Source organism: Alligator sinensis, unplaced genomic scaffold (genome assembly GCF_000455745.1).
Source record: "Alligator sinensis unplaced genomic scaffold, ASM45574v1 scaffold48_1, whole genome shotgun sequence".
Lineage (NCBI taxonomy): Eukaryota > Metazoa > Chordata > Crocodylia > Alligatoridae > Alligator > Alligator sinensis.
The window spans coordinates 175,287-186,097 of NW_005842541.1; the positions used below are offsets into that span (position 1 = coordinate 175,287).

Below are 10,811 nucleotides of genomic sequence, written 5' to 3' on the forward strand. Positions count from 1 at the left end.
TTGTAGGTTCTGTGGGGGAATTCTGCCAGGCTCAGGTGGGAGGAAAGAGAGATCCTAGTAGTGCAACTGCACTGGTGCAATGTAGCCAAGGCTTAGGTGCTAGGAAAGAAACGCCAGGCTATGTGCAGATCTTACATGATCTGCCAAAATGAGGAGCTGACCTTATTATGGCTCATTGCATGAAGCAGCAGCCTGATGAAACAGAGCAAGGGCAACTGTGAGAGGATCCTTCCTCAGCCTCCTTCCCACTAGTTGGACTGTAGCTGTAGCAAAGAATGGGCTTATTGAAAACAGCAGGACAAAGAGGGCAAACAGGCAGAGTCTGGTGGGGTGCGTCCCCACAAGTGTGTACGTGCAGGGATATATTTCCCATGGGACAATATTTGTGCCACTGATATTTGTCCCCAGGCATGCTCCTGCATGCATGCTCTGGTGTGCAGGAAAGGGACCCAGATAGGATAGGGGAGCCTGCGGTCAGCACCTGTGCTGGCCACAGCAGCCTTACCTGTGGGGGCCTCCCAGGGCAGCAGCAGTGTTGAGCTGGCTGCTCAGGCCTTGGCCGCTGGCTAGCAGCCAGAGTGTTTCTCCGCCTGGCCAGGCTCCAGTTTCTGGAGGCACACCCTGCTGCCGCATGTGCCATGCCACTTTTTAGTGGCAGTTTTCTTTGACATCGAGATCTCCCAGTGTCAAAAAATCCTGCACTGCTGTTAATTAGCAGCACAACAAACAGGTACATATGCACTGCATGTGGTTTGTGGTGCCTCAAACAGCTTTGAGGTGCCGCAAACCATGTATGCACTCATGGGGATGTACCCAGGGGCTTCTAACAACTTGGCTGTATCCAAGCAAGCTTACTGCATTGTGGCAGGGATCCCACAGACCGAGACAGGTAATTACCCTGCAGAGGAAGAGGGCAGGATGCAAGTGGCTGAAAAGGCATTGTAAAGGGACTGGAAGAGATTCGCACCTGGAATTTTCAGGGCTTGTTTGGGCAAGATGTGCACGCCAGAATATACCAGAGCACTATCTTGACAGCTAGTTGCGGTGCCCAACATATTGGGAAGCAAATGCGTTAGTGGTAAAAAACCCAGTCCAGTAGCATATGTGATGGGCAAAGAAGATAGCTGGGTTACAAAACAGAAATATCTCCAAATCTGTCTAGATGACCAGGACATAATGAAACCCTTAAGAAAATCAGCAATTGCTGAAGGGTAGGTAGGGGAATGCCTAGAAGAATGTGCTCAATAAGTAAAAGGGCTCTACGCACTAGAAAGGAATTAGCAAATTTATCAAGTTATTGACAACTCTCATATTGGCAAAAATAAAACATGAGGAGAACAACCCTGGACTTGATTTTCCAAACAGAAAAAAAGAGAGAGGTCTTCCTAGTTGGCAGCTGGTAAATTCAATTTCCATCCCTTGTTAAAGAGCTGTAAAGAAAGGAGAGAGAATGAAACCAGGAGTAATAAAGAGCAGAGGGGATTTCAAAAGCAAAATGGAAAGTCAGAATGCTGTGCAAGTTATACTGTGCTTTATCATTCCAGAGGTCAGATACCCAGGTAAACTGCATTATGGTGTTTAAATGACTATTAAAGTGGTATGGGGAGATCCCTGATTGCACTGGTCAGGGGCACCAAGGCAGAGTCCTGCTATCAATAATCATATTTAAACAGATGTAGTGGAAATGATTCCTATTCTAGCAGAGAGAGACCTAACGGTTAAAGAGAAATGGCAGGAGACTGAGAGGGGAGGGATGGATCTGGTGAGCAGTGGCAGGGCTCAACGGTTAGTCTCACTTTTAAAATAACTCTAAATATTATAGTAATACTGAAAAGGTTAATAGAATTGCAGCAAGACCTTATTTATAATGAGCTGCAATATGGGGAGATTCAGACTGTGGAAACTAGATTGGTCCCAGCTACTTAACAGGGGTGAGACACTTAATAAACCATAGTGGCAAGAGGGAGAGAGGAGAACTTTTAATGGGTGTATGTAGCAGTTTTGTACCTGCTATGGCAAGAAAGCATCAGTGAGAATTGGGACTGTGAATACAGGCTGCATGCTGGAACAGAAAGGATAGTCTTTCTAGACAGTCCTAAGGTTGCAACAGGCATTCTGGGATGGGTTCTGGTCCCAGAAACAGTCCCAATATGATATTGCAGTGACGCATGGGTCTGAGGGCAGGCTGGAATGCTGCTGGGGGGAATTCACTGGGGCAAGGCCAACACATTGGCCCTATGCTGTCTCTTACAGCTCTGCCTGGAGCTAAAGGAAACATGCCTAGCCTGCTCTGAGCTCTGGCAGACAGCTGATAGATGCTCTGCAAGTCGGAGCATCCTCTAGAGCTGTTAGGCTCCAAAGATGATCAGAATCTGGGAGGCACAAAGGTGGTTTAAACTTCCCACCCCGCTGCCCATTCTGCAAATCTGGATGTACTTGTGCAAATCTTGGATGTGTCCAAACAAGAGAGAGGAAGGTCAATAAAAGGGTGCAATAGACAATAGTCATGATTCAGGATTTGACCGTTATCAGGGAAGGGCAAATATACCAATGTATTTGAAAACAACCCCAACCATTTCTAAAAATAGTTTTCTCTAGAATATCTGGCTTGTCCAAGTACAGTGAATATGTATGCAGTTGCTCAACTAGAAAATTTTTGGCTATTTGTCCTGTAGCTCAGCTTCAAACAAGGCTTTTAGCATCTTTGTCAGCACCAGAAAAATGTATTTTACTGATGCCGATACATCAAGAAAACCTGCAAAGAGCTTGGTCCAATCTAAAATAGAAAAGAGGGAGGTGGAACCAATGCAGTAATCACAGGTAAAATTCTGACTGTGGTGAAGTCAGTGGGCATTAGACGTCAATGGAGGCTGGATTCCACTGCAAGTGTGGAAATTTACTGCCTGCATGCTGGTGTGGGCATGTGAGGAGTGGGGGCAGGAGTGTAAGCACCGCAATATGCAGCATTTGAGGGAGCTGGTGGAGTTTTCTATTGACGCTAGATGGCAGAAGCGCTCAGCAAAGCGTATCGGCATTGGCATCACAGGCTTAACTCCACTCCAGGTACTGGTGTATGAATGAGAGGCGTCTCCTGAGGATTAAGGTGCAAAAAGATGCAGTACAGAAGCAGCTGCCCATTGTGTAGTCAGCAGGCAGAAGGCTTGGGTATCTCAAAAGCAGTGATAGTACTGAGCTCAGTTTTGGTTACCTCATCATCAGAGCAGGGTAGCTGCATTGAAACTCTCCAGAGGAGAGTGCAAAGCGGGGGTTGGAGGACTTGACTGAGCCTCATGGGGGTAGGGAAGAAGCTTGGCCAGTCCCTCCTGTGCTTCTGTCTCAGTGCAGGACTTGAAGGGTTTTTCCGGGCTGCGGTGGCATTCCACTTCGGACAGATTTGTTCATACAGTGTGTGATTTCCCTCCTATTAGGTCAGAGTTGTTTCACCCAGCAAAGCATTAAAAGGAACTGGGATCCGCACAAGCATAAGGATGACAATAAGTGTGCTCTGAAGTAAAGCAAACCAAATCTCATGCTTCAGGGTGCTGATTTAGCTTCTGCCGTGGTTAGGTGGAGATTCCCTTGTGTGTAGCATTGCAGAAGGCACCAGATGCCTTAGGAGGCTTTCTTGGTGACAGTCTGTGGTAGTGGGTTACGGCAGAAAATGGCCGCCAGACACGTTGGAACAATGCACTGCTCTGGTCCTGTGAAGCATGTTCAAGGGCAAGCATGTATGATTCAGGTGTATGAGAGAGAGAAAGGCCTGGTGAGTTCATCAGTGGGACCTGCATCCTATGATGTCTTGTGATGTTTTCATCACAATCCAGCCAGGCCAGTTTACCTCTTTCCAAGCTACAAGGTCTATGTAAACACTCAGATAAACTTCCTTGCCTCCTTGAGACAGAGAATTGTGCATGTCTCTTACCCTGCCCCCAGACTTCTCTTCGGGAAGAGGCTAAGCACGGCCCCAGTGTCTGACCTACTTGCTCTGGGACTGGCTCAGACCCCAGAATCTCTCCTGCATGGTCAGCTCCTGGGAAAAACCCTGACCTGCTTCTTGGGTGCAACTCCAGGAGAAACTGGAGGCTGTGCTAGAGCAGAAAATGAGTGGGGGTGCAGCCATCTGAGCCTGGGTGAATGAGAACCTGGGGTGTCCTCAATTTGTAGACCCCCAATTCCTTGTATGTATCACCAGGGGATGCCAGATACTGGCTTTCTCCCCATGAGAGTCTGAACACTGGTCCCCTAGCAGTCATAGCTCCAGGGGCTGCCATGACCTGGGGAAAGACCCAAGCCAGCCTTACTCAGGCTGCACTAATGGGCTTGTTAGAGCAAAAGCATCCCCTTTCTGCTGCTAGTGCCTCTCCACTGCCAGTGACCCTTATGCACCTTGCCAGGCTGAAGGCATTTTCTGCTGGCCAGACTCCACAGGCTGCTGGGCACTGGGCACCGTGGTTCGGCTCAGTTTGGGGGCCCCCCACCGCAAGGGCATCCCTGACAGAGCCTGGCCCACCCAGTGCAGCCCTCACCTCAGTTGCATGGTGGACACAACTGGAACAAGGTGGGCACTAGTAAAAGTGAAAGATTTATCTGAGAGACACTTATTGTACTTGGTAGGTAATGAGCAAGCTCAGAACAGAGTCAGTTCTGTACCCTGATCTTTCCTTGGGTATCATTGGGCTCCTTATCACACCACCTGTAGCCCAAGCCCCTTCACCCAGAACCTCTTCCTGGGCTTCTCTGTTGTAATGTAGGTGGATGAGGTTTTTGTTCTGCTTGTCACTGTCCTGGGGTCTAGTGTCTTGTGGCTATGAGACTCTGGGAAGCAGGGAACGCAATGGGTGTAACATACTTGGCTTGTTGGCATCTGTGCTGGCTTCTTGGCTGGCTCCCTGAGAGGCTGCATGAGGCAGGGCACTTTCCAGGGTGTGACTGAGCTGGGTAGTTTTATCCTTACTTCCTGCTTCCTACGGCGCCTTTGAAGTCAACAGACAGACCAAACTTTCCCACAGCCCGTGCTTCCTTGCCATGCTGATAGGGAGGTGCCCATCAGGGAAAGGGACTGGATCTCAGCACCTGGAGGAGCCTCCGGTGCCAGGAATGAAGGCTATTAGTGTCCCAGTGCAGAGAGTCCTGGTCAGGAGCAGCTGGCCTTCCAGAGTGCCTTGGCTGTAGCTGTAAAAGGATTTGCAAGTGTTTGCCAGGGTGGAGAAGGGTGGGCCTGGACGGGGGGCAGAGCGTGGCTTGTTTCTTTAAAAAGCTAACTTCCAGGTTAGTCAACATAGCTCAAGGAGTCCCCTGCCCTTCTCATGTCTCGCTTTGGTGTCTCTTCTAGGTCAACACATGGGGGAAGACACCGAGGACACCAGCACTGAATTCACTGACAGCATTGAGGAGGAGGCACCAACCAGATCTACAGCTGCACAAGTAAGCCTGAGAGAAGTACTTTATTTCTAGAGGGAAGCCTAGAAGCTGGGGCCACCTGGAAGGAGCTGTTACATATTGCTTGTGCCTTACTGTGTTGCTGGGAGTCATTCTGGAGTGTGACGTTGCTCTGGAGTGTGACCTGTTTGGTTCTATCCCCCCTCTGAGAATTGGGGCATAGTGCTCTCTGAAAACATCTGGTGGGAGACAAGCAGGGCCGTCCCTAGGGTACAGGAAATCGGGGCAACCTCCCCAGGCTCCACGCTTTGGGGATCCCCATGCTTTGACATCTGAGGGCTGTGGCAAAGGTGCTACCTAGTGCTTGCCCTGTGTCACAGCCTGGCCCGGAGGCTCTGCAAGGCTGCTCAGCACCGGGCACCATGGTTCGGCTCAGCTTGGGGGGCCCCCCACTGCAAGGGCATCCCTGACAGAGCCTGGCCCACTCAGAACAGCCCTCACCTCAGTTGCCCCATGCTGCAGGTGGCCCCCTGGGGCAGGCTGCTCCAGCGGCAGCACCCTCACCATCAGCGCCAGGGCCAGGGCTGCTGCCTTCATCCCGCTCTGCAACCCGTGCCACCCAGCTCTCTTAAGGGGGCCCTGCACCCCCCTAGGGTCGGCCCTAGAGACAAGAGCTCTCCAGGCACTGCCAGCAGGGGCGGTGGGTTGAGAGTGTTTTCTGCCCCCACTGTCCTTGTCATGACACCCCACTTACACAAACTGCTAGGTGCCTGCTAACCTGGGGGTCCCCTCAGCCAAAGCTGGGAAATCATCTTCCCCATGCACTGTGCAGTCCATGCTCCCTGGAGACCATAGCTTGTCAGTCTTTTGCGCTGACCTCTCCTTCAGCATCTGTGCTTTCTTTCTAGACTAGCCAAGGGGGCCTTGAGAACAAGCTGGCAGTCAAGGATATTCAGTCTGATTCCCTGGCCCCAGCTCTGCTGGAGAGCCTGCAGATGGAGCTGCTGTGGGAGAGATCACAGAGTCAGCAGATCAAGGAGGAGAAGAGGAAGGTGGAAGGGGAGCTGAGGGAGCTGAAGGCACAGCTTGAGGAAGCCGGCTTCTCCTCCGTGTCTCACATCAGGTAAGGCAGGATACACTCAAAGGCAAGGAGGGAGAAGCACTGTAAGATCACATGGCAGCATCCTCCAGTGTGGCTGGGAGTGCATGGCTCGTTCCTGGATGTCCTACTGAGCCACATATCGCTGTGGATCCTCTTAGGGCTGCCAACAGACAGCTTTCCCCCAGCAGCTGGTGCACGGTCCTTAGAGACTCCAGGACCATTGCAACCCAAGCCTGGCTGGCCTCTGCTTGCCCTGGGTTATCTTGACAGACGAGGATTTATTTTCAGGATGACTTGTACTTTCCTCTTCCAACCTTTCCTTGCCCCAGGGAAATGCTGTGGTCCTTACTGTAAGCCAGTGTTGGCACTGGATTCACAGCCCAGCCCCGATACTTTTGCTCCAGGCAAGCACAACTTTCAGATTGACCACAACCCCTGCTGGTTGATAATAAGCAAATTTTATTGATACACAGTGCTAGGAAATAAAAGCGGCACAGGCAAAGCAAGTACAACATACATTACCCCAATTTCGCAGTGCCCAGAATATACATGAGGCAACCAGTCCGTCCGGCCAGTACGTAAATGCCACCTTGAGGTTCTTTGCTTGAGTGTCCAACATCAGCAACCTTGGAGGATGGGAACCAATGCCAATTGTCCCCTTTGCTGTTTTGAAAACTCTTCCTTTTTTATTCTTTCTTCTCCAATGGCTCTTCATCTTTGGGCATCATTAATTGGTCTTCCTGTGGTTGTCATACTGTCCACGTCCTGAATCCCATTTTCATAAACCTGTCATATGCCCACATCTTAATTTGAGGCATTTGTGTCCTCCTAATTTGGTCTGTTCCCCCAAAACCAGAAAGCTTAAGGCTTTTTGTAAGCAGGCACTTCAGTCCTGAAGCCAGACCTATCTCTACTATGAAAATAAAGTTTGGATGTTTTCAATTACCCAGGATGTGTATATGTTGGCCTTGCTGTTAGACCCCCTGTCTACTTTTGAAGGTGATGAGAACTGTATAAGAAAACAGGCTTTTAGAAATCAATTAACCCTTGCTGCTATAAGCATAATTCTAATGCATATATATATTACCTATGAGCCAATTCCCAAAAGCAAACCTCTAAATATAATTTTTTAGCCATCAATCCCTTCCTTGAAGATTCACACCTTCCTTTCTTAAATGAAGCACAATTAAGGGCATTTTCTGGAATGTTTAATAGCTTTGTGGGGAGGACCTCCACTAATCATCCCGGGAAAAGTATGACAGCACTTGTGGCAGTGGCAATGCATATGGGGTGCATGTGCACCCCCTGACCAGCCGGGCACCCCACTTAGGCAATGGGCAGGGGGGGCAGGCAGGAGCGCCGGTGCCCTCCCTGCAAGCGCCAGCTGGGAAGTGGGAGCGCCAGATATAGCTCCACTTCTGGGACCGCTGCTGGGGACCTCTTCACCCTGGTCAGCAAGATTGGCCACAGGGGGACCCCCTCCCAGTCACTGACTGGTCACTGGGGGGCATTTGCCCCCCCCCCCAACTACGGTGGCTCCAGTCACCCATGACCTGTGGACACGGGCACCAATGGGCTAGACATTGTGATGAACCCTTAACCCTTATTCACATGCTGCCCATACCCTCTTTGGCTCGGGTTTTTGCCTCAGCATTCCCTAGCCCAGCAACTGAGTTTTAGTCAATCAGGTTTAAGCAGGCCTCCCATACTGGGGCCAGGGAATGTACGGCCAGAGATGCCCATTAAACCTTTTATTTCGCATTCCACTCCACAATCAGTGCTTCCTCTGATTGCCAGTAGGTGTTTAGACCAAAGAAACCTTCCTTGGCCAGAGTCTGTGGAGATTAGACTTGTTCCCTATACTTTTACCCCTCCTATACAGCGGGCAAGACTTTTCTCATCATCCCAACTGGACTGATCATGATGGCCTGATCCAGTCCTGTGACCAGAAACTTAAATACTATGTTTGCTTAAAAGAATAAGCAGCCTGTCTCTGCTGATGAGCTGTAATCCTTTGAAGGAGAATGTGTAACCGGTACAACAATCCACACTGACACAAGGTGATAATGGTTCCAACAGCCAGCACAACAATAAGGGGATGTAACATCAAGTTCAACACTCCAGCCGTCTTGAGAGACCAACCCAGCATGCTTTCCCACCAGCTATATTTAGCTACCTGTTTAGCTTCAGATAGCACCTGAGTGATTTGCTCCACAGCATGATGGACAGTGACATATGCCTTCTAGCTCCTTCAATAACCTGATTAATTTGAGCCTGTACCTCCGGATGTTGTAACATTTTTCATAACAGCTGGGGTGATTTTCCCAATGCAACTGGTTTTAACTGCTGATTTCCACATACACCATATACCATAGTAAAACTCTGCTGCACAGTTTTCTTTCTGGCATAATTAATATTATACCCTGTTACAGTAATAATACCATACATCACTATTGCTAATATTGGCCCAAACATTAATGTTGGCCCAGCCAGGTCTGCCCGTTCACGTAAGTTTTTAACCTCCTTACAGGACCTTCACCTATCACAGGGGGTACACATCCCCACCAGGGGTAATGCCTTGCTAGACTTGGTACTGGCCACAGGGGATGACTTGGTGGGGGATATGCAGGTACAAGGTAAACTAGGGGATAGTGACCACCTATTGATAGAGTTGCTATCTGGCGAAAGGTGGGGAAGATAAATAGTAGGGCAGAAGTGCTGGACTTCAGGAAGGCCAACTTTAGTAAACTCAGGAAATTAGTTAGGGAGGGATTGAGTGGTAATAGCCTCGCAGAGATGGGAGTCCAGGAAGGGTGGGCGTTTCTCAAGGGACTAATCCTGCAAGCACAAAAAAAGACTACCCCAGTCCACAGAAAGGGGGGCAAAAAAGCAAAGAAACCCTCTTGTCTGAGCAAGAGAAATCCAGGAGAGCCTGGTGAGGAAAAAAAGAGGCCTATAGGCTGTGGAAGCAGGGGGCAGGAGGAGTTCACCTGCTTGGCTTGAGCTTACAGGGAAGCAGTGAGGAGAGCCAAAGCAGAGATGGAGCTTAGGCTAGCGACAAAAGTTAAGTATAACAAAAAGTCATTTTTTAAGTACACAGGCAGCAAAAAGAAAGTGCAGGATAACTTAGGACCACTTCAGGATGAACAAGGACAACCGGTAACAGATAGGATGGCTAAAGCAGAGATTCTAAATGAATTCTTTTCATCTGTGTTCCTGGACACGAATATGCATCCCATTAGGACTTTAGACAAATCCAGGATAGATACCAACCCACCAGCGGTTCATGCAGACCTAGTAAGGGGGCATCTGGAGGGGCTGAATGTATTTAAGTCAACAGGCCCTGATGATCTTCACCCTAGGATACTTAGGGAATTAGCTGGAGTCATAGCAGACCCACTGGCACAACTGTTCAAGCACTCGTGGTGCTCAGGACAAGTCCCAGAGGACTGGAAAAGGGCCAATGTGGTCCCTGTTTTCAAGAAGGGGAGGAAGGAGGAACCAGGTAACTATAGGCCAGTTAGTCTTGAGAAAATAGTTAAAGATCACAGGGGACCAGCTGGTAAAGTAATGCTAAGGGGCAATCAGCATGGGTTCATAGCAGGCAGATCCTGCCTGACCAACCTAATTTCATTTTACGACTGGGTCACAAAATGCTTGGATGAGGGAACAGAGGTAGATGTTGTTTACCTAGACTTTAAAAAGGCCTTTGACACGGTGTCAGACCCAATTCTTATAAATAAACTAAAAAACTGCAGTGTAGATTATTACACAGTCCGATGGGTGGAACATTGGCTTATGGGATGCACCCAGAGAGTGGTGGTAGACAAGTCGGTTTCTACCTGGAGAAATGTAGGCAGCGGAGTCCCCCAAGGCTCTGTCCTGGGACCAGTACTATTCAGTATTTTCATTAGTGACTCAGATGAGGGAGTAGTAAGCACCCTGTCTAAGTTTGCTGATGGCACAAAACTATGGGGGGAGGTAAACACACTAGAGGGCAGGGAGCAAATCCAAGAGGATTTGGACAGGCTGGGGAGGTGGGTGGAACAGAATAGTGTCTGCACGTTGTGAAGACGAGCAAATTTGTCCAGAGCATTGGAGTTGAACGGGGGTCCTCCGTCAGACTGAATCTCATGAGGTGGTTGCCAGGTGGCAAACGCAGCAGTCAAGGCCGCAATCACAGCAGTGGCGTTGCTCTTCCGCAAGGGAATGACCTGTAACTGTCTTGTTCCCAAGTCCACAACAACTAGTCCTTTGTTTGGGGGTTTAGACCCTGGGAGGGGTCCTAGCAGATCTACTTGCCAAACTTTTCCTGCCTGAAACTGTGTAG

General features: G+C 49.4%; 1 protein-coding gene across 1 annotated transcript in view; it reads left to right on the forward strand.

Annotated features, from left to right (window-relative positions):
- The window catches only part of LOC102386112 (myomegalin-like), a 113,256-nt gene that overhangs the window by 55,862 nt on the left and 46,583 nt on the right, over positions 1–10,811 (forward strand). Inside the window, 2 exon segments of the mRNA XM_025213595.1 lie at positions 5,333–5,424; positions 6,288–6,502. Coding sequence (XP_025069380.1) covers positions 5,333–5,424; positions 6,288–6,502 — 307 coding nt within the window.